The following is a 24,648-nucleotide window of genomic DNA, read 5'->3' as shown; positions in this document are numbered from 1 at the left end:
AAAAATATGCATTTTTAGCATTTAATGTCCAATTGTACAATTTTATGCTTAATTATTACTTAATTGTATGTTAATTGTTATTGGGAGTTAATTTGCGCTTTTATAAATTAATGTAGTTCTATATGATAATTTAAGGATTTTTAGAATTTAGTTTTAGAAAAATAAAAGAAGAAAAGAGAGCAAAAATATAAAGAAAATCGGAATTGGGCTCTTCTCCAATTTTGAACCCAGGCCCAAAAAGACCCAATCTTCCCAAACGACCCAGTCCATTTCGAACTGGGTCGACCTAGTCCATAACCCAAAAGACCCAAACCCCCTTTTCATTTTTTTCTTTCATTTTTCACAAAAAAAAAAAAAAGCTAACCATCCGCCCCCTCTCTCTTCTTCTTCCTCTCTTTCTCCTCCTACCCCAAGCTCCTCCCATGGCAGCCCTTCCCCCTCACACCCCTACCCCCTTACGTTACACACACATATACGCACATAACACAGCATATATGCACACACACAGCACATATACGCACACATACACAACGCATACACACACAGCTCGTCGACCTCCCTCTCTTGTCCGCCATGGCTGCGTCTTCAAGATCTTCAAGACGAGCACGAGATCCCGTCGCACTGTTGCCATCCGCTGCGACCACTGCTTCCGCTTCTTCCGGCTTCGTCATCGTCGAGTTTGAGCTCGACACCCATGGCTGTTGCTGCGTTTTCTTCTTCGTCGCGGCCAAACGACCCTTGTCGTTGCTGCTGGCCTCTTCTTCTTCAGATCACGTGCTGCTGCCATCTTCACGTCGTTGCTAATGCTTCTTCTTCAGATCGTCATCGTTGTTGCTTCTTCTTCTCAATTAGTTGATGTTGTTGTTGCTTCTTCTCCGCCATGGCTGCCCTTGTTGCTCCTTCTTCGTCCTCGTCCAAACGACCAAACTACTTTCCGTTCGAGTTCGTTATCGTTTCGATCCGGTTAGTGGGTTTGAGTTTCATTTTGTCCGTATTTTTATTTTAATATTCTCGAATCTAAAATCGGTAAATGTTTGATTCTTGTTTTGTTCGTGTTTATCGTTTAATTAATTAGTTTTTCAGTTTGTTCATGTGTTTTTATTTATTAAAAGGAATTGTTAGTTTAATTTTAATGTTGTTAGATTCAAATTGAAACTTAATTAATTAGTTTTTCAGTTTGTTTCATGTGTTTTATTTATTTTTGTAAAAGAAATTGCTAGTTTAATTTTAATATTGTTAGATTCAAATTGAAATTTAATTAATTATTTCTTCAGTTTGTTTCATGTGTTTTTATTTCTTTTTAGAAATTGTTAATGTTGTTAGATTCAAGTTGAAATTCAATTAATTAATTCTTCTTCGGTTTGTTTTTATTCGTTTAAAAGAATTTAGTTGTAATATAGAAATATGTTAGTTTAATCGCTTGAATCATCCATCTTTGTTGATTAGTTTAGATTAAATTCATGTTCATCTTTTGTTTGAAGTTCGTTCTTAATCCGGTGATTTAATGTGTATGTCTTAATTCTTGATTTAATTTGAATATTCATCTTGGTTGTAGTGTTGTTGGATTTAGTTTAAAGTTCAAATGATTATTGAGTTTAGAAATTCAAATTTATTTGTTTGTTATGTTCAATTTGTTAATGTTATTGAATCTGAAAATATATGTGTTGTTAAACATATCATTCAGTCAAAATAATTCCGGTTGTTGCTTTGTTGTTCATCGTTTAAGTTTGAATTTGTTAATTGAACTGGATTAAGGATTGGTTATAGCTGGTAATTTAATTTTTAAGTTCTTAGATAATTTTGAAGTTTGAACAGATTTTGAATCAGGGCAGTAACAGTAGTTTTAGGGGTAAAACGGGAATTAACTAATTACAAATTATTTTATTATGGTGGGGGACAAGACATAATGATAAAAGCAAAAAGAAAAAGGTTAATAATGTCTACTTTTCAAAAAGAGGGAACATGGGGGGCCCATGTTGACTACTTTTACTAAAGTAAAAGTTAGAAATAATATAGGTAATAATAAAAGGTTAAAAGGTGCACATAGTAAAAGAATATTGGGTTAAAAAGTAAAAGAGGTAAAAAGAAAAGGTAGTCTTGCTTGAGGTATAAGAGGACTCATTTGACACTTGAAAAAAAAAATTGGAGAGATAAAATTTCAGAACTAAAGAGGAGATAAGAACATACTTTTAATCTTGAGGAAGAGGATTCCTAAAATATCCGAATAATATTTCCGTGTATTCCTGAGTGTGATCTCTGCCTCATGTTTGCTTCCGGAATTTTCAATTGGCTTCTTGAGTTGACTGTTGGTCCTTTGTTATTGCTTTATTGAGTGGTTGCTGGAATTTCTGTTTGGTTTTCAAGTCTACTGCTGGGTTTTCTGACTGCTGGTTGTTTGTTGTTGTTGCGCTGTTTCTACTGCTGCTGATCCTATTCTTCCTTTCCTTGTATTCAAATACCATGTACACGACTGTAATACTAGCTATTGCAAGCTGAAAAATGTGAAAGTATGAATATATGAAGAATGGAACTTTGAAGTTTTAATTTCGCTTTTTCTTTCTTCCTTTTATTGATTGTATTTAGGCTATTTCATGTATTACTGAATAATAATTGGAATAAGAGAAATAATATAGGTTAGTCTTTAATGAATCGGCTTGGCAAAACGGGTTAATTCGCTAGTTATGAAGGTCTTAAGACTATCAACAGTAGGTTAATCGTAAACAAGTAGCTAAATTTAGCTAAGGCATGAATTTGAACTAAATTTCGTGAATTAGGCATTAAGGCATGATTTGAGTTCAAACAAGATTAGAAGAACGTTTAAGTTTAATAAACTTTTCTAATAAGCTTTAGTAATTATGGTTAAATCTAGTTTCAAATGGTTGTGAATAATTAATCTCAATAGTTTTTTTTATAACAATGCGAGTTTTAATCTAGCTATATTTGATTCTTTTGAATATTAGTTGTCGAATTTTTATTTTATTTATAATTTCGAATTTTTGAGTAAAATTCCTTTTCATCAATATTTGTATTAATCTAGCAATTAGTATGCCACGCTTTCTTAAATAAAAAAAAACTCGTAATTAACTAGGATTTTCTTTCTTTATTTTAGAGACTAATTTTTAGAAAAAATGTAGTCGCTTTAAGATTTGTCCATTTAAAATAAATGAGATGAGCCTCGCCTAGTAAAATGTATAGATTGCGGGGCCCTCACAAATGCATGCATTAATTACTTAGAACATCGGAGTTGGCCGTCTAGTGAAATTTTACGGCCTTTCCCAAAACAACAATACGCTAGTCGCTCTAGGCGCGTCTTTAACAAATTATTTTCTTAAATATGAGTGTGCATTTATGTAACCCAAATACAAATCTCAACGGAGTCGAAATGTGTCGATAACCACGGGTGCATTGATTGCGACGTGGTTTGAAATACGTTTTCACAATGTTGCAATTCTCCGTAAAATAATAACAATAAATAAAAAATAATAAAAGCGGCTAAAGGTTAAAATTTGCACATAAGTTCATAATTGTATAAAAATCAGATATTTAAGCCAAATATGACAGTTGAGCGACCGTGCTAGAACCACGGAACTCGGGAATGCCTAACACCTTCTCCCGGGTTAACAGAATTCCTTATCCGGATTTCTGGTTCGCGGACTGCTAAACAGAGTCATTTTTTTCCTCGATTCGGGATTAAACCGGTGACTTGGGACACCCTAAATCTCCCAAGTGGCGACTCTGAAATAAATAAACAAATCCCGTTTCGATTGTCCTTTAATTGGAAAAACTCCCTTGTACCCTTGCGGGTGCCGGAAAAAGGAGGTGTGAGAACGGTTGGTCGATGGAACTCAACCTTTTCAACTTTATTTTGCCTTCGTAGGCCTTTCACTTTTGACTTGCTGTTTTTCTTTTTTTTCTTTTTTGTTTTTAACCATTCGGAGCATTAGGGAACTTTTTGGCTCCTCAAACTTGCTGCAACAGCTAGTCGCGTGGGACTTAAACTTTCCCAACTTTATTTCATCTTTATAGGCCTTTCATTTCTGGTTTCTTTCTTCCAACTTCAATTTCAGAGGATTTGGGGTACCTTGGATTTTCAAATTTTTGTCGAGACGGTTAGCCACATGAGACTTAATCTTTTCCAACTTTATTTTGCCTTTGTGGGCATTTGACTTTGATTTCCTTTCTTTTCAGGAGTTCTTTTTTATTTCAAAGCATCGGACATCATGGCTAGTCGAGATCGACTTGATGCACCTGTTGAGGCTGTGTGCTTTTTTGCACATTAGCTCGTGTCAAACGAAAGCCCTGTAAAATCAATCTTTTCTTCGATGTCTCGGTTCCAGAATAGAGTTAGATCGGAAGGGATTTAAAGGAAAATAAACAATGGACAAGATAATGAATTTAAACGAGAGGTATCCCTTTCGGGGAGAAGAAAGAAGGACTTATCTGGAATGCATGCGAACTTCAATGAACATGACATGTCTTTTGGACTGGATGCCTGATCTGTGTAAACCGTCCGACTATCAGATATTCATCACAACTTTGCCTTGAATCCGAGGAACCTCGCCAGGACTCTGTTGATGCTGATGGTTGTGAGGATCCTCTTTTCGATCAGGGGCGCCCTTTGCGGGTTTTCACGAGCTGACCTCTCTCATTTCTCTTCTCACCATCGCCTTATAGTGTTCTTTGCAAGTTTTCACTAACAAGACTCTCTCATTTCTAGTTTCTCTGCTTACTGTCGCCTCACAATGCCCGTGCGGGTTTTCACCAATAAGACTCTCTCATTTCATTTCTCTTATTTTGTTGTATCAGATCCAAGTAACTGTTATGAGCACGTGAGATTTGCCTCACATGAATTACTCCTACAGAATTCCAAAGAATTAGATTTTTCTTTAAATTATTTGTTATTCTAGGAATTATTGTATAATTTTTTAAAATTATTTGCATTTTTCTATGCATGTTTAATTTTATTTAATTCATGAAAAATACAAAAATATATTGCACTTACATTTAGGATTTAATTTTACATTTTTAGATTAATTAGTAAATTAGTTGTTTTATAAAAATGAAAAATCACAAAAAATAGCTAATTTTTACACTGTGTCTTTAAATTTAGTTTATTGATTTTTCTCTTTTAATTTAGAATTAAATATTGTTTACAATTTTATAATTAGTTTAAGTTCACATTTTTAGATAATTTAGGATTTTTTTAATTATTAGGTTATTAATTAAAAAAAGAAAAGAAAAGAAAAGGAAATTAGAAATAATAGAGGAATTAGAAAAGAATTAATTTGGACCATCTTTAATCTAATTCCCCCAGCCCAAACATTTCTCTACAGCCCCAGCCCAAATCGGGCTAACCCGCCAACCCGAACCGTCCGTTTCCCTTAATATATAAACACCTGATAGAATTTTCCCCAAATCAGGAACCCTAGAGAAAATCAGAGAAGCGGCGCTGGGGACTGTTCATCGTCTTCCTCAGCTCGCAACTCGCCATAACTCACCCGAGTTCACTCAAAATGGTCCCCCCTCCACGTCATTTGGTTCCTAACGATTTTTGTCAGAAGGAATTCGAATATTCTCTCCTAAATCATACGAATTTCTGTACAAAAAGGACAATTGTTGGATGAATGGGAGTCGTGGATAGATGTGAATCAATCTACGCCCTCCATTTGTCCCAAAATTGTTCAAAAAACTTGAGGGATTTTCGGACTTTTGGGCAGATTTTTCGAAAGTTTTTGAGGGCTATATATTTGAGGGAAGTCTTTTGTGCTAGGTTAGAAGAAAAATTAGAGGAGGAAAAATCGGAGAAAATTTTCAGAAAACTCAGTCAATTTCTAGGGTTTTTAGTCGTCACTTTTCTTCAAGCCCTTTTTCTTCCTCAGTCTGCTTCTTTTCTTTTCAGAAAACATATAAAAAATGGTTTGAGTTCATCATTCTTTGGAGTTTTATTTCGTCTATTTTCAAGTGAAAAAATCCAAAGAAAATTACCAAAAGGCAGTGTTTTATTCAGTTCAAGCTCGTGATTTCCTGTTGAGATTTAGCTGTTGTTTCTCTTGTCCGGAGTTTGGGATTCGAAGCGTCGTCGACGATTCTTTATTATTGGAAAAGGCTTGCATCTTTCAGGTTCTTGGCTTACCATTTCCTCTTGTCTGATATGTTATTCAAATGATAATAAAAAAAATGTTGCTTTCTGTTGGATTTAGACGAATTAAATGCCTAAAATTCTGTCAGTTTGATATGATGAATGTGCTCTGTTTTTAAATCTTTTAGATACATCTTGCTTTTGTTGAGATTAAGAGTGAGTCGATTTTCTTAACTTTCTTCATAAGGTTTTCTGTTTGGTCTCAGCCTCGTTCGTTTGGTTAAGGTGCCGAAAATTAAGTATCGTTATTCTCATTCGAAAATCTGACCCCTTTAGGGTGTTGTCATTGAATCAAATGTATCATTATTTTCGAACAGAGATGTCAAGTGACTCTAAATGGCTGCTGGTACTCGTATGTGCTTGATTTTGTGTTGTTCTATGTAATTACTAGAGTAGTTTGAGACTCAAAAATCAATTATTGTCATATGTGCTTTAGTGTGTGATCTAAACTTTAGTTTCATGTATGCTAGTGTTTCTCCATGACTGTATGTGCTCAACCAAGAATATGTAAAACACTAAAGATTATGAATGAGGCAGCATAGCAATGGGAAGCTCTAACGTTGGTTGCCTCCCATCCGCGTGCCAATGATTTCTCAGTATCTGCTACTGTCAAAGAAAGAACCCTTCTCCGATTTTGCTTACCCACAAACCTTCACCTGACTCTTGCACTTAGAAATTCTAACATCTCTCGTTCATTGACACATGAATTCACTGCATTTTCCAGAGATTTCATTTCACTCATATTCATTCTCATCTTCAGTAGAGAAAACCTCTGAAATTTTAGCTTTAAAAACTTCAATTGAACTGCAATTGCTGCTCTGCTACTCCTGTGATGTTTCCTGCGCTCTTTTGCTTGACTATTTTAGACTCTTAATGTTGTTGTCGAGGTACTCTTCGTACTTCTGATTATATACATTTCTCACTTTGAATCCATGAAGGCATGACTGCTAAGAAGTGTTCAGCTTTCGAAGTGTATGTTTCTCTGTTTAGGCTTAAATTGAATGCAAAAATCCCGTTAGTTGCAAATGTGAGAGGTTGTTTACGTAGAAAGAGTTCATGTATGAAGTTCCAATTGGGATGAGATATGTGGCTGTTGGTAGGAAATTCCATAGTTAAGTTACAAGAGCATTGTGAGTTGATAATGCCTTGGTACTACTTACGTGGCTATGTGGACGCAATTCTTAAACAGGATTTTAATGGGTATATCATGTGATAAAGAAATGGTGAGACAAAATGTTCTCATTTCTGTTGCACTACTTCCCTCATTGCTAGGTTTGTTGGCTCATTTATGTATTGTTTTGTATATATATTTTTTATGTTCTTATTCTAGCACTCTAATGATATAGCATAGCCTATGAGTTGTTGGTTTGATAAATGTGTCATCTGATGCGTCTGTATGCATGGTGGATTGTATGCTTTAAGTATTTTAACCACAATTATTATGTGGGCATACAGTTCCTATATGATGAGACAAAGCGTGATATTTTTTGTGTTATTGACACTCGGATATGATCGTTACTGTGACTAGAGTAGAGTTGGGAGAATTACACTAATCCCAAAACTAGTTTATGAAAAATAATTCAATATTGTAGCTTGCTTTAGGCACGCAATTAAAATTATTACAACTACGGGTACGGTTCCCGTAGTGTGGTTGTAATAATTAGTTTTAAATTAGTTTAAAAAATAAAAATACCTCTAGTTTGCCTTTAAAATATATACAACCCTTTTTTTAAAGAATAACCTGAAGTGCACCATGCTTTAAATTTATAACACTTGGCCCTCACAAAATTTAGATAAAATAATTTGGGGTGTGCCATACACAAATAAAAATCCTTTAATTTATGGCCCTCATAGAAATATAAAAATTAGTATAGAAAACGCCTTGAACTTTCGTAGTTTGCTTTAGGCGCGTTAATTAAATAATTGTCATAGCTACGAGTACGGCTCCCATGACGTAGTTTGTGATGCTTAATTACTAAAATCCGGGGTACATTTATGTGACCCGGCCACAGTTTAATCTTTAAAGAATTAAATATGTTGTAGATCGTGGGTACGGTTCCCGTGACATGATTCGCAATATGTAGCAATAATTAAATAAAAGCGGTTATAAGGTAACAAATGCACAATAGGTTTTAAAACATGTAGTTAATCAGATAATTAGGCCAATCTTAATAGTTTAAGCGACTGTGCTAGAACCACGGAATACGAGAATGTCTAACACCTTCTCCCGGGTTAACAGAATTCCTTACTTAGAATTTCTAGTACGGAGACTTCAAAAGGAAAGTCGAATTTCCTCGATTTGGGATTTAAAAATAAACCGGTGACTTGGGACACCAAATAAATTATCCCAAGTGGCGACTCTAAAAAATCAAATAAATAATCCTATTTCGAATAATGTCACTTAAATTGAAAAAACTCCCCTTATATACCCTCGGGGTAGGAAAAAAGGAGGTGTGACAGCTCTGGCGACTCTGCTGGGGATCATAACCCAGAACTTTTTTTCAAGGTTTAAGAATTAGAGCTTAGAATAACTTTTATAATTGGCTTTTATTTATTATCTGATTGTTTATTGCATGTTTGGGCCTAATGTGCTAAATGTCGCTTTTACCGCTTTGATATTATTTGAACTGTTACGAAACCCTTCTCTTCTCATCTTCGGGGATGTGCACGCTGGCGTGACTCCTCTTTCTGTTAGTGTCATACCTTGAAAAAAAGAAAGAGGCTCGAACAAGTTATAAAGCCGGATGGCCTTTTGGTTCCCGGTACGTAGCCCCCCCCCGGCTCGAGTTGTCTGTTCGGGTACACAAGTCTAGAACAATATACCCAGGTTTTAAAATTAGAATAACTCAACCTCATGCCGAATCCCTAGTAGGAACGTTTGTTTGCATCATGTGCATTTGACTTTGAGGACTCAACACAGGGGTTGGGTCCGTCTAGGACAAGTGGACCCCAGAATCAAAGACCATCCTGATGCATATTCTACGTGCTACTTGTACAGTTATTTTCTTCAGTTTGCATGTTGATCGGTTGCTAGAATAGGGAAGGAATTGGGAAAATAAAATTGAGGTATGAGAGAATTGATTACCCGCCTTTGAGAAAAACCTGGTGTCCAAAATATGCTGAAACTCTGCCGAAATTTTGAAGAAAAACGAATTTGGTTTCAAAAGTTTCATGTCTTTTCTCTATTTTATTTTGTCAAAACTAATCTAACTACGCAAGTTTGATTCTCACCGGATGTGGGATACGTAGGCAACCCTCATCGGGTCCAACTCCATTTTTGCAAAAATAACCCAAAAAATGAAATGTTGTTATTCTGTCTTAAATAAAACTAGGTAGTGTCGTTCTTGTCTAAATAGCCCAAAATGTCTCCAAAAGGACGCCAGAAGGCTATTTTTGCAAGAATAACCACCTACTACCCTTTTTCAAATTTTTGGCTACCCGACAAGCACAACCCTAAAATCTTCCCTTTCGAAGTGTTGAAGGCCATATTTGTAAAAGTAGCCATGTTATTTAAATGTTTGCAAAATTGACCTCTTTTGTAAAAATTCGCTTTGTTTTAAAATCAATCACCTTAATTTAAATGTGCAGAATGAGCACGAGTCAAAACTTGCCAATGACGGTCATGACCAAGATTCCTTTGGAACTGTATATGTGGTGGGAAGATCTGGGTGAATCGGGACAAGATGTGGTCAAATTTTACTTGGGGGGTCTCACCGGGTTATTGAAGATCAGTCCTAGAGGAGACATAATAAAGGCACTGGTTACGTTTTGGGATCCAGCTCACAATGTGTTCCATTTCTCGGATTTTGAACTCACACCCACTTTGGAAGAGATAGTTGGGTATATTGGGAGCACTGAATCTTTGAGACACAAGTATTTGGTCACTCCAAGAGCTGTCACTCTGCACAAGTTTCTAGATTTGCTAAAGATAAGTAGAGGAGTCCAATACCCAGATTTGGCAGCTGGTTTTTCCACTCCACAGTTCATATACCAGCGATACGGACACATAGGGGGTTTCAACAATCCTGAAAGCAAAATTCGCAGCAAAGGGAACCAACTAAAATGGGAAAAACACAGGTGCTTCGCTTTCTTGGTGGTATTTTTGGGACTTCTAGTGTTTCCCAGGAAAAATGGAAATATCGATGTAAGGATAGCTGGGGTCGTCAACACTTTGCTTACTCAGGACAAAAGCACACTCGCACCCATGATAGTGTCTGAAATCTTCCGAGCTCTCACATCTTGTAAAGCCGGAGGAAACTTTTTTGAAGGGTGCAACTTGCTGCTACAAATGTGGATGATTGAGCATCTATGTCATCGTCCTCAGTACATGAACTATGGGTCGACAGGAAAAAGCTGCATAGGGGAGTTTTATACAAGGGTCGACGGGTTTAACATACCAGAAGGGGTCATAGAATGGATATCTTGCCTCTGCTCCGTCACTGCAAATCAAACAGAGTGGACGTTGGGTTGGCTTTCTGTAGATGAAATCATATACATGCCAGCTACCGGTCCTCACTTCCTCCTGATGGGTCTCAAAAGCATCCAGCCTTATGCCTCATACTGGGTTTTGAGACAACTAAGGAGATGTCAAATAGTGCCCAAGGATGAAGACCTTAGCCGCCATGTGGTCGAGATCCGTTCTGATGGATAGTTTCACGAAAGAGTAGTTCGCCAGATTTGGAGTGAATGCCAACATCTGACAGCAAATACCCGAGTGCGTGATCTATCCAGAGGTGAAGTCTCGCTCGGTTACCTCGCTTGGTACAAAAGGAAAGTTGAGTTTCGAAGGCCAGCTAAAAGACCCCACCTCCAAGAGTTTGTCGAAGCATTACAAGAACAGTGGGAGTGGTTGGCAAAAGAAAATGAATATCGGGCCACCATAAGTAGGTTAGAAGGACAAATTAGAGATCTCAAGTTCGATAGTGATGTGCAAGTCACTGCAGATGAAGGCGAGAAGAAAAAATTAGCCCAAGAAAATGAAATCCTCTGGGCCCAGATCCAAAGGATGAAGATAGCTTCCAAGAATCCGGAAAGAAGCCGAGCAGATGAAAAACTCATTAACGGCCTTAGGAATAAAATATGCGAGTACGAGAATGATCTAGAAAAATTCGAAGGCAGTTTGGCAAGAGCTAGAACATAGTTGGCAAAGAACACCGAGGGGCGGGCAGAGTTTGTTCGACAACTAAAAATGAAATACGATGGAGAAGTCACAAATTTGAAGAAAAAGCTAATCACCCTCGAGAATGAAATGGCCAAACAAACCAAGAGCTTCAAAGCCAAGAGAGAATATTGTTATGCTTTGATGGCACAGCTAGAGGGGAGACCTACAGCATTTGCAAGAACAGAATCATACTGCCATTCAGGTCTTAGAGGCTAGATCTCAGCAGATTGGGCGGTTGTTGTAAGAAAAGGGCATCATCAGTGGAAGGGTTAGCAGAATCGCCGACTACATCATGATGAAATACAACGAGTACGAGGACATGACCAGGTCCATGTTCTTCGCCTCAGTAATGATGTTTGTCCTCCAGATAATGGACGATCTCTATCGCCTCTAGGATGACATGGCACGTAAGCCCGCGTCAAGACCAGTTGGTGTTCCTAGGACAAGATTGGAGGCACTGATGTACTCCTAATTGTGTTTTCTTTTCCGAGTTTGTATTTTCATTCCCTAAAGTCTGTTTCGAGTCTGTTGTAGTTTTCAATTCTCAAGTATGTAGGATCGAGTCTTTGTAATAGAAAAAATTAAAGGTTTTGTTTTAATGAAAATTTGAAAAGAAAAAAAATGCTTTATTTTGCATTTATTTCTTGAACTACGTAATGATCTGATTCATGCGGCGTCGTGAAGGCAATCCTCATCGTATCCGGTCATAATTTTTGTAAATAACTCAAATAAAAGAGGGATGTGGAAGGAAAAAACCGGAAAAAAAAAACAAAAAGAAAGAGAAAAAGAGCCAAAGAAAAACCAAAAGAAAAATGAAAAAAAAAAAAAGCAAGGAAAGGGAGGAAAGAAAAGAGAGGAAAATGGGAATAAGAGGAGAAACATCAAAGAGCCAAAGTGGAAAGAAAAGAAAATTGGGAAAATAAGCAAAAGCCAGGATGAAACACGCAACCATTGCGAAACATGTAGAAACACATTTAACTGTATAGGTGCATCACACCCCAACGTGCAATTACCTATGTATTAATTGCTTCAAACTGACTGGTTTGTTGTCTACTATTAAGTACAGGTTCTGTATTAAAGTCATTGGTTTTGTGGTAGTCTGGCTTCACATCCGTACTTCACAAGGTTGAAAGGAAGTGTTGAAATGTCTTCGAAAAGTCATCTGCCAACAGTTCCTATTCCGGAGGATAGCCCGATCTCGGCCATCCCAACTTCTGAGTCAGTAACTGCTGAGGAAAATAGAATTTTGCATCTCTGCATGATGGAAATGTGGGACGCCTGGGCCAACGGAAGAGAACCACCAAGTGCGATACCTGGATTCCTGAGCTATTTCCCAGGGCAAGTGTGACTTCCAACATCCCCATAAATTATCCAAACACCCCACTAGGATATCCTACCATTTCAGCCCACTTTGCTAGAACACCTTCTGAGGTTCGCCCCCAGGTGTTAACTTCAGGTGCGGCTTCAAACATATTCACCGTGCCACCTTGTTCAGATACGGCACAACCTACTCTACCCAGGCCTAGCTTCAATCCATCTTCCTAAACATTTCAAGCACCATCTTTCCTATTGGAACCTACCCAGTTTACTACCAATGCTTACCCTCAGCCGCCTCGGTACGAGTTTGCCGCAGGGATGGAGAAAACCACAAAAACCCCTGAACAAGAGGAGATTACCAGAAAGATGAGAAACATGGAGCAAAGTCTCAAAAATATACAGGGTCTAAGTTAGAAAAAGAGTGTATCTTATGCTGACCTGTGCATGTTCCCATACGTACATTTACCCTTGGGTTTCAAACCCCGATATTTGAAAAATATGACGGGCATGGGGATCCCATAGCCCACCTTAAAAGGTACAGCAACCAATTGCGGGGAACAGGCGGAAAAGAGGAGCTTCTCATGGCTTACTTTGGAGAGAGTTTGGTCGGCATTGCTTCTGAATGGTATATGGATCAGGATATATCTCGTTGGCATATCTGGGATGACCTGGCTCGGAACTTTGTCAGGTAGTTTCAATATAACACTGACATTGCCCCTGACAGGAATTCATTGTCAAATCTAAAGAAGAAGTCCTCGAAGAGCTTCTGAGAGTACGCTGTCAAATGGCACGAACAAGCGGCCAGAGTCAAGCCTCCAATGGACAAAACAGAGATGGTTTCTGATTATTATCAGAACATGATATCTGCGATGGGGAAGCCATTTGCCGAGGCCATCAAAATCGGTGAAATGGTTGAGAATGGTTTAAAAACAGGGTGAATCTTGAGTCAGTCTGCTATAAAGGCTACCTCCCAAGCAATCCAAGGCGAGTCTAGAGGTGTAGAAAACCGAAAGAAGAAGGAAGAAGTGGCAATGGCAACTTTAAGTGTAAGAAAACCCTGGCCACTTAGACCTTATTTCTCTGAAAGAATTCCACAACATTACTATCCCCACTGGATGTGGCTTATGATATGGTTCATCAGCCATACGTAGTGATGAATGCCCAACCCTGCGTTAGGCCACAATAATAATTTAATCAAAACCGAGCTCCATTTCCCAGAAATCAACCTCCTTACCAAGCTCAGTATAATCCCCGACCTCCACAGAACAACTTCCGTGCTCGGGAACCACCCAAGATGCCAAACTTCACACCCATTGGTGAGTCATATTCCAGCCTTTTCCCCAAACTTGTCCAGATGGGTTTGTTGCAGCCTGTACCCCAAACCAGACAGAACCCAGTGTCACCTACTTACAGATCCGGTACTCGATGTGCTTACCACTCAGGGGCGGAAGGGCATGATACAGATGATTGTTGGACCGTGAAGAGGGCTGTGGAAAATCTAATAGAACAAAAGAGAATAGTTCTAAAGGATGAAGACGTTCCAAATGTAACCAACAATCTATTATCGGCTCACAACAATGGGCTAGTTATTGGAATGATTTGTGAAGACAAGGAGTTTAACCCAGCTCTAAAAGCCATCATTGCCATAGCTGATGTGGAAAAGAAGCCAAAGGCTATCGCAAAACAAGACAAGGGGGAGGAGAAGAGTAAACCCACCCCTCAGAATACAGAAAAGAAAGTGGAAACCGAAACTGGGGCAGCGCCTTCAAAAGATGTCGTTCTTTATGTTCCCCAGGGCCACAAGAAATAATAGATGTCATTAAGCCCTCCAAGAAGGTTTGAGCTAAACAAGGGATCTAAAATGTATGTGCCTAAAGGGACCTACGTGGTGCGGGGACCAGTAATTCCACCAAGGCTGAATGAGCTTGTGGTTATTGGCCACGCACAGCAAAGGCCCATGATAGATCCCACTGTCGTTCCATGGAACTACAACAAAGCGGTAGTAACTTACAGAGGTAAAGAGATCTCGGGAGAAGTTCAGGAAAATAACCCGGCTGAGAAATACCTCAATCTGGAGGAAGTGAATAATGCCATAAAGAAGCGTTTCCCACCCAAGAAGCCAGTGAGTGCTGAATAAGTAGAAGAGTTCTTCTAGAAAATGAAAATGGCGGACTACGAGATAATTGACCAACTCCGGAAGTCTCCTGCTCAAGTCTCTTTGTTGTCTTTGCTAATGAATTCAACTGAATATCAAAAAGTGTTGATCAAAACTCTCAATGAAGCATACGTACCTATTGAAACCACTGTGGAATATCTAGAGAGGATGGTGGAAAGGTTTTTTGCAGTCAATCAAATCTCTTTCAGCAAGAATGATTTGCCCCCGGAAGGGGCCGCCCACAACAAAGCCCTTCATCTGACGGTTAAATGCGAGGGATATTATGTGAAAAGGGTCATGCTAGATGGTGGTTCTAGGGTAGATATTTTCCCTCTCTCAACCCTGCAAAGAATGGAGATCAGTACCGAGAGAATCAGGCCCAACAACGTCTGCGTGCTTGCCTTCGATGGCATTAAGAGAGATACCATTGGTGAGATTGATTTGATTCTTTCGAGGTGACCTTTCAGGTCTTGGATATAGATACTTCCTATAATTTCCTCTTGGGAAGACCTTGGATTCACGCAGCAGGGGTTGTACCTTCTACTCTCCACTAGATGGTGAAATTCGAACATGAAAACCAGGAGATTGTAGTTCATGGAGAAGATGAGCAGTCGATCTACCGAGACCCATCATTCCCGTGTCTTGAAGCTAGAGAAGGAAGTGAACATATAGTCTATCAAGCTTTTGAGGTTGTGGTCGCGGACCAATGTGAAGAAGGAAACCCGTGTCCTCAACCCTTTCTCTCAAATGCATCAATTATGGTTGCCAAAGAAATGATCAGACATGGTTACAAACCCGGGAAGGGGCCCGGGACTTTATTGCAAGGAATTACTGAACCTATCACCCTGGCTACTAGTGAGAAGTTCTTTGGGGTAGGTTTTCAAACCACGCCTGCTGATGGAAAATGGGCAGATGAACGAAAGAACAATGGTTGGGTCTTGCCTCAGCCGATTCCACATCTTTATAGAACATTTGTCATGCCTAAATACAATGAGGAAGAGGAAGATGAGGCCTTCACGGCCGAGGAAATTGAAGAAATCTGTGGGGCTATGAGGCAAATGCTGTATGAAACCTACATGGTCCAACCAGGGGAAGACTCAAGCACCGCTGAGGTGCTATACATGGGACCCAATGCCAAGCTGCAAAATTGGAAGGCTACTCCGTTCCCAATCAGGCGAGAATCCTGGTAGTCCAATCCTGCCACTTTTTCTGCATCACGAGTTACTCAGGGTGTAACTCGGACGTTTTATTTAGTTTCATGTCTTTAATTTCCAATGTAAACCCTGTTATCTTCAAATTCAATGAAATAAAATCAATATTTCATCATTCATCTCTCTTTACTATATCTGATCTTTGTTATTTTTTTCTCTCTTATTTTTTCTTTCAGTTCTAATAATGTGGCTTTAAATAACATGACATGCTTACGGACTTCATACCATATCCAAACACACTATCTAATTGTGAAATAATGAACCAAGAACCAGAATACGATGAAGAAGAGGATTTTAGGGAAATAAATCAAGAACTGGAGCAATTTGAGAATAAACCTAAGCCAAACTTAAATGAAACCGAGCCGGTAAATTTGGGTAATTCAGAAGAGGTCCAAGAGACCATGATAAGCATTCACACAGATGAAAGAACTAGGGATGCCTTGATCCAACTTTTATTTGAGTTCAAAGATGTGTTTGCTTGGTCTTACGATGACATGCCAAGATTGAGTGTCGATTTGGTGGTCCACAAGTTGTCGACTTACCCTGATTATCCCCCTATCCAGCAAAAGCAAAGAAAGTTCAAAACTAATATTAGTGACAAGATCAAAGAAGAAGTTACCAAACTGTTGAAAGCGGGGGTGATCCAAGTGGTCCGATACACCGCATGGCTAGCTAATGTAGTTCCCATACCAAAGAAAGATGGGAAAACTTGGGTGTGCATTGACTATCGAGACCTGAATAAAGCAAGTCCCAAAGACAACTTCCCTTTGCCAAACATCCACATCCTCGTTGAAAACTGTGCCAAACATGAGATACAGTCTTTTGTGGATTGTTATGCTGGGTATCATCAGGTCTTAATAGACGAGGAAGATGCGGAGAAGACAACATTTACAATACCTTGGGGAACCTATTGCTGCAGGGTCATGCCTTTTGGTCTGAAGAAGGTTGGGGCAACTTATATGAGGGCCATGATACCATCTTTCATGACATGATACACCAAGAGATCAAGGTGTATGTGGACGATGTGATCATTAAATCTAGAACACAGGACGACCATGTTCGGGACCTGAGAAAGTTCTTTGAGCGACTGCGCAAGTACGGCCTGAAGCTAAATCCGGCTAAATGTGCATTTGGGGTTCTGTCTGGTAAACTCTTGCGGTTTATAATCAGTCGGAGGGGCATCGAGCTAGATCCAACAAAGATAAAGTCTATTCGGGATTTGCCTCCTCCAAGAACCAAAAAAGAGGTAATGAGCTTGTTGGGCAGGTTGAATTATATCAGCCGGTTCATTGCTCAGTTGACATCCACATGTGAACCCATATTCAAGATGTTGAAGAAAGATGTGGCAATCAAATGGACAGACGAGTGTCAAGAAGCCATTGACAAAATCAAAGAAAATCTGTCGAACCCACCAGTCTTGGTCCTACCTGAACTGGGGAGGCCTTTGTATTTATACCTAATAGTCTTGGAAAATTCCTTCGGTTGTGTCCTCGGGCAACACGATGTGAGCGGAAAGAAAGAGCAGGCAATCTACTATTTGAGCAAAAAGTTCACAAGTTATGAAGCCAAATATACCTTGTTTGAAAGGACTTGATGCGCCCTAACTTGGGTCGCTCAGAAGTTGAGGCATTATTTGTTGGCCTACACCACTTATCTCATCACCAGGATGGACCCCCTGAAGTACATATTCCAGAAGCAAATGCCCACAGGAAGATTAGCAAAATGGCAGATCCTGCTCATTGAATTTGACATAGTCTATGTCACCAGCACGGCGATGAAAGCCAGGCTTTAGCGGATCACCTAGCTGAAAACCCGGTTGATGATGAAAACCAACCCTTGAGTACCTACTTTTCGGACGAAAAGGTAAATTCAGTTAAGATAACATCAGAAGATACCAATGCATCGAAAATGTTCTTCGATGGAGTTGTGAACGCCAAAGGCATTAGAATTGGAGCAATCTTGATCTCACCCACGGGTCAGCACTATCCAGCCACAGCCCGGCTTCAGTTCTTCTGCACAAACAACATAGCCGACTAAGAAGCCTGCATCATGGGTATGAACATGGCAATTGACTAAGATGTCGAAGAATTGTTAATCATGGGAGATTCGGATCTGATTATCCGACAAGCTCAAGGAGAATGGGAAACTCGAGATGTCAAACTAATTCTCTATAGGCAACATGTGGAAGATCTTAGCAGGCGATTCAAGTCAGTTGAGTTCAGGTACGTTCCTCGTTGTCACAATGATTTAGCCGATGCGCTCGCTACTTTGGCCTCGATGCTGCCATACCCAGGCAATATCCACATTGATCCTTTGAAAATCCAAATCCGAGAAAGGCACGGTTACTGCAATACAGTTGAGGTAGAACCTAATATTTAGCCATGGTATCATGATATCAAAAGATTTCTGAAAACTAAAAAATACCCCGAGCAAGCCAGTGGAGACCAAAAGAGAACCATTAGACGACACGCAAGTGGTTTCTTCTTGAGCGATGATGTCTTGTACAAAAGGACTCCGGATCTCAACTTGTTAAGATGTGTTGACGCCGAAAGGCCGGAAGAATCATGTATGAAATGCACGCAGGAGTGTGCGGACCCCACATGAACGGGTATGTTTTGGCAAAAAAAATCCTCCAAACAGGTTATTACTGGATGACTATGGAAAAAGATTGTTTTATTTCGTCCGAAAATGTCATCAGTGTCAGGTGCACGGTGATTTGATTCATGCACCGCCTACAGAACTGCATCCCATGTCAGCACCTTGGCCATTTGTTGACTGGGGCATGGACGTCATTGGGCCAATTGAGCCGAAAGCTTCAAATGGGCATAGGTTCATATTGGTCGCCATCGACTACTTCACAAAGTGGATTGAAGTAATTACCCTCAAATCTGTCACCAAGAAAGCTGTGGTAGACTTTGTGCACTCCAATCTCATCTGTCGTTTTGGTATTCCCGCAACTATCATTACAGATAATGCTGCAAATTTGAATAGTCATTTGATGAGGAAAATATGCGAACAATTCAAGATAAAGCATCAGAACTCTACTCCTTATCGGACTAAAGCCAATGGTGTCGTCGAAGCAGCAAACAAGAACATCAAAAAGATTTTAAGAAAGATGATTCAAAGCTCCAGGCAATGTATGAAAAATTGTCATTTGCATTGTTGGGATATCGCACTACTGTGCGCACATAAGTCGGAGCAACCCTGTATCTTTTGGTTTATGGCACTGAAGCCGTAATACCCGCAGAAGTTGAAATCCCTTCCCTCCGGATCATTGTTGAAGCTGAAATTAAAGACAGTGAGTGGGTCAAAACTCGTCTGGAACAGTTAACCCTGATCGATGAAAAGTGAATGGCCACAGTCTGCCATAGGCAGTTGTATCAACAAAGAATGGCCCGTGCCTACAACAAGAAAATGCGGCCTAGAAATTTTGAAGTGGGGCAACTCGTTTTAAGACGTATTCTTCCCCATCATCAAGAAACAAAAGGAAAGTTTGCTCCTAAGTGGAAAGGCCCTACATTGTCAGAAAATTGTTGCCAAAAGGGGCATTATATCTGGTAGACATTGAAGGAAATGACCCTAAAACAGCTGTAAATGCAGATGCAGTCAAAAGGTACTATGTATAATCCTTCTGCAACAATAACATTATCTGATTGGGATGACGAAGGCTTTCCTTCTCGCTACTCCAAACATTCCAATCCTTTGCTAACCCTTTGAGCCGATTACCTTTCTTTCATTACCCTCTTTGGAATTCGAAGACGTTAAAGAGAGAGAGAGAGAGAGAGAGAGAACAGAGCATCAAAAACAAAACAAAAAAAAAAGAAAAATAAAGAGAAAACAAAATAAAAAAACAAAAGAAATCAAAAACAATGTTTCCCTGAATTACGTTCGACTTAATTCCAAAAGGATACATAGGCAGCCTCTCTCTGGGGTTCAGTCACACCAAAACAAAAATCCAATTTCCCCCAAGAAGTGAAACTAGGGCAGACGTTATAATGGTTCGGCGATGACTCCGCTTGAACGGTTCCAAAGTTGTAATTCGATCCAAATTCTTTTTACCCAAACCTTGTTCAAGTCCTTCCGATCAATCAGTGAAAGGTTTTCGAAATCAGAAAACGCAGTTGTTTGGATTCGATGCAATCAGGATGAGAGAAATAAAATGAGAGAGTCTTATTGGTGAAAACCCACGGGCACCGTAAGATGATGGAAAGAAGAGAAATTGAAATGAAAGAGTCTTATTAGTGAAAACTCGTAAAGAGCACTATAAGGCGACGGTGAGAAGAGAAATGAGAGAGGTTGATTGGTGAAAACCCGCAAAAGGCGCCGTTGATCGAAAAGAAGAAATCCCTTACCACCATTGGCACTGAAAGAGTCCTGGAAAGGTTTCTCGGTTTTAAAACACGGGTCATAATGGGTTTATGAGAAGTTGGATAGTTGTGCAGATTGGGTATCCAGTCTAAGAAGCATGTCATGTCTATTGAAGTCTGCATGCACTCCAGATAAGTCCTTCTTTCCTCCCCAAAAGGGACATTTCTCCTTAAATTCACTTTCTTTTCTTTTGTTTACTTTTCTTTGAATCCCTTTCGATCTAACTCTTTTCCAAAACTAATACAAAGAAAAGGTGGCAAGATTGGTTTTACAGGGTTCTGCTTAATAAAAGTCGAGCCCAAAGAAAAGTACCTAGCCTCAGCGAGTGCATCAAGTCGATCCCGACTGGCCATGATGGTCTATGCTCTGAAATCAAAGTCATTGAAAATGAAAAGAAATCCAAAGTCAAAAGCCCCTAGATGGAGAATAAGGTGAAAGGTCCAAAGCCCCACACGGTTGAACCGTCATCCGGAAAGTTTGGAAAGTTGAGTTCCTCAGTTTTAGAAGAGAGATCAATCTTCAGAAAAGCCAGCAAGCAGCAGAGGTTCTCACCAAAAGAGTTGGGTCGAGATCAAGTGATCAAAAATAATCAAGTCCACAAAACCAACCACCGTTTCAAACTAACAATTGTTCTTTGTTTGAAAAAATTGAAACAGGTGCAATCCAAAGCAACAGTGCAAGAAGCAGGTGCAACCAAAAAAGGAAAAGAAATGTGCAAGTGCTAGAAACAGCTTTGCAGCAATAATCAATCCAAAAAGGAAGTCTCCTCCAAATTCCTTCCTGCATTTTTACTAAAAAATGAAAAATGAAATGAAATTAAAAAAAGGAGATAAGAATAAAATTCAAACAAAAATGGTAGTTTAGAATCCCCAATCTCAATCTTTTACCCTTTTGCCAACATAAGTCTTCAATCCCTAGTTGAGATTTTTAGATATAGGGCCTCCATTCCCTAGTCGCATTTTGCCAACATAGGGCTCCAATCCCTAGTTGATATTGTAGACATAGGGCCTCCATTCCCTAGTCGCCTTTTTCCAACATAGGGCTCCAATCCCTAGTTGAGATTCTTAGACATAGGGTCTATATCCCCTAGTCACATTTTGCCAACATAGGGCTCCAATCTCTAGTTGAGATTTTAGACATAGGGCCTCCATTCCCTAGTCGTCTTTTGCCAAGATAGGGATCCAATCCCTAGTTGAGATTTTAGACATAGGGCCTCCATTCCCTAGTCGCCTTTTGTCAACATAGGGTCTCCAACCCCTAGTTGAGATTTTTAGACATAGGGCCTCCATTCCCTAGTCGCCTTTTGCCAACATAGGGCCTCCATTCCCTAGTCTCCTTTTGCCAACATAGGGCTTCAATGCCTGGTTGAGATTTTTAGACATAGGGCCTCCATTCCCTAGTCGCCTTTTGCCAACATAGGGTCTCCAACCCCTAGTTGAGAATTTTTAGACATAAGGTCTCCATTCCCTAGTCGCATTTTGCCAACATAGGGTCCAATCCCTAGTTGAGATTTTTAGACATAGGGCCTTCATTCCCTAGTCACCTTTTGCCAACATAGGGTCTCTAACCCCTAGTTGAGAATTTTTAGACATAGGACCTCCATTCCCTAATCGCCTTTTGCCAACATAGGGCTCCAACTCCTAGTTGAGATTTTAGACATAGGTCTTTATTCCCTAGTCGTCTTTTGCCAACATAGGGCTCCAATCCCTAGTTGAGATTTTAGACATAGGGTCTCCATTCCCTAGTCGCCTTTTGCCAACATAGGGCTCCAATCCCTAGTTGAGATTTTAGACATAGGGCCTCCATTTCCTAGTCGCCTTTTGCCAACATAGGGCTCCAATCCCTAGTTGAGATTTTTAAACATAGAGCCTCCATCCCCTAGTCGCCTTTTGCCAACATAGGGTCTCCAACCCCTAGTTGAGATTTTTTAGACATAGGGTCTCCATCCCCTAGTTGCCTTTTGCCAACATAGGGTCTTCAACCCCTAGTTGAGATTGTTTTAGACATAGGGTCTCCATCCCCTAGTCGCCCTTTTGCCAACATAGGGTCTCCAACCCCTAGTTGAGTTTTTCAGACATAGGGCCTCCACTCCCTGGTCGCATTTTCCAACATAGGGTCTCCACTCCAAGGTTGAGTTTTTATAGATATAGTGCTCCACTCCCTAATATACTTCTCATAGAGACACATGATCCTTATTTATTGCTTTCAACAAAGAAATAGTCGGAATTTTGTTTACAATAACTCACGAAATTTTCCTAGTGAAAACTGGGGCAGAAAAATTTCGTTCGTTTGTTTGTTTTGGTGTCTGAGTAGGTTTGACCTTGAGGCACATGATTCGAGACAACCAAAAGAATGAGTCTCAATCCAAAATAAAGAAAAGAAAAAAAGAGCAAAAAGAAATTGACTCAAAGGGCTGAAGTGGAGAAGGACGCGAACTGCTCAAGATATGATTGAAGTCACAGGCTTCGCGTGTCCCACCTTGATCCAAGGTTGAAGAATGAACCAGCGGTTACAGCTGACGAGCATCAAGATTCAGATCGTAGTCTGCAGCAAGAACCAGCCAAGACTCAAGATCAAGCTTCAAGAGATTTATAGATAGGAATCTTGTAACTCGTAGTTGATAGGTTTAGCTAGTTTAGTTTTTTCTTTACTTTCAATTTTGGTGTAATAAGGAGCTCAGCAAGCAGAAACAATAGCAACAGTAGTGAAATCATAGCTTCCCAGTAGTCCCAGCTACCAAAACTTCCAGAACTACATTGAACTGATTCCTTTATAGCCAAGGATATGTAGGCAACCTCTGAAGCAAGGTTCAGTCAGGCTCTTTCCAAAATGCTTCTCATGGAGTTTCAAACGGGCAAAAATTCCTCATAATTGCTCATTTTATCTTTGCCCGAAAACCCTTCGTGTCTCCGAGCAAAGAGGGGCAGCTGTGAGCACGTGATTTTTGCCTCGCAAGAATTACTCCTACAGAATTCCAAAGAATTAGATTTTTCTTTTAATTATTTGTTATTCTAGGAATTATTGTAGAATTTTTTTCAAATTATTTGCATTTTTCTATGCATGTTTAATTTTATTTAATTCATGAAAAATACAAAAATATATTGAACTTGCATTTAGGATTTAATTTTACGTTTTTAGATTAATTAGTAAATTAGTTGTTTTATAAAAATAAAAAATCACAAAAAATAGCTCATTTTTACATTTTTTGTCTTTAAATTTAGTTTATTGATTTTCCTCTTTTAGTTTAGAATTAAGTAATAATTACAATTTTCATAATTAGTTTAATTTCACATTTTCAAATAATTTAGGATTTTTTTTAATTATTAGGTTATTAATTAAAAAAAAGAAAAGAAAAGGAAATTAGAAATAATAGAGGAATTATAAAAGAATTGATTTGGGCCATCTTTAATCTAATTCCCCCAGCCCAAACATTTCCCTACAGCCCCAGCCCAAATCGGGCTAACCCGCCAACCCGACCCGTCTGTTTCCCTTCAAATCAGGAACCCTAGAGAAAATCGGAGAAGCGGCTCTAGGGACTGTTCATCGTCTTCCTCAACTCGCAACTTGCCATAACTCACTCGAGTTCACTCAAAATGGTCCCCCCTCCACGTCATTTGATTCCTAACGATTTTTGTCAGAAGGAATTCGAATATTCTCTCCTAAATCATACGAATTTCTGTACAAAAAGGACAATTGTTGGATGAATGGGAGTCGTGGATAGATGTGAATCAATCCACGCCCTCCATTTGTCCCAAAATTGTTCAAAAACTTGAGGGATTTTTCGGATTTTTGGGCAGATTTTCGAAAGTTTTTGAGGGCTATATATTTGAGGTAAGTCTTTTGTGCTAGGTTAGAAGAAAAATTAGAGGAAGAAAAATCGGAGAAAATTTTCAGAAAACTCAGTCAATTTCTAGGGTTTTTAGTCGTCACTATTCTTCAAGCCCTTTTTCTTCCTCAATCTGCTTCTTTTCTTTTCAGAAAATATATAAAAAAATGGTTTGAGTTCATCATTCATTGGAGTTTTAGTTCGTCTGTTTTCAAGTGAAAAAATCCAAAGAAAATTACCAAAAGGCAGTGTTTTATTCGGTTCAAGCTCGTGTTTCCTGTTGAGATTTAGCTATTGGTTCTCTTGTCCGGAGTTTGGGATTCGAAGTGTTGTCGACGATTCTTTGTTATTGGAAAAGGCTTGAATCTTTCAGGTTCTTGGCTTACCATTTCCTCTTGTCTTATATGTTATTCAAATGATAATAAAAAAATGTTGTTTTCTATTGGATTTAGACAAATTAAATGCCTAAAA

At 39.2% G+C, this 24,648-nt stretch overlaps 1 protein-coding gene across 2 annotated transcripts; it reads left to right on the top strand.

The window, feature by feature from the left end:
- Positions 1-5,435: 5,435 nt before the first annotated feature.
- LOC104233301 (uncharacterized) lies at positions 5,436-23,307 on the top strand. Of its 2 annotated transcripts, none has more exons than XR_712605.1 (2): positions 5,436-6,120; positions 7,078-7,602. XR_712605.1 is itself a non-coding variant. In XM_070155887.1 (2 exons), exon 2 carries the CDS (start codon positions 9,729-9,731, stop codon positions 10,788-10,790), a length of 1,062 nt encoding a protein of 353 aa, XP_070011988.1. In that variant the 5' UTR covers positions 5,436-6,120; position 9,728; the 3' UTR covers positions 10,791-23,307. The 2 variants fall into 2 exon arrangements, 1 of the variants encoding a protein (XP_070011988.1); XM_070155887.1 differs by lacking the exon at positions 7,078-7,602 and adding an exon at positions 9,728-23,307.
- The last annotated feature ends 1,341 nt before the right edge of the window (positions 23,308-24,648 follow it).

Source organism: Nicotiana sylvestris, chromosome 9 (assembly GCF_000393655.2).
Source record: "Nicotiana sylvestris chromosome 9, ASM39365v2, whole genome shotgun sequence".
NCBI classification, from domain to species: Eukaryota; Viridiplantae; Streptophyta; class Magnoliopsida; order Solanales; family Solanaceae; genus Nicotiana; species Nicotiana sylvestris.
The sequence above is the reverse complement of the archived record's forward strand: the minus strand, read 5'-3'. Positions and strand labels throughout refer to the sequence as shown.

Bases quoted from the DNA above. Each gene is read 5' to 3' on its own strand.
- LOC104233301 (XM_070155887.1), top strand. From the start codon at position 9,729: ATGAGCACGAGTCAAAACTTGCCAATGACGGTCATGACCAAGATTCCT.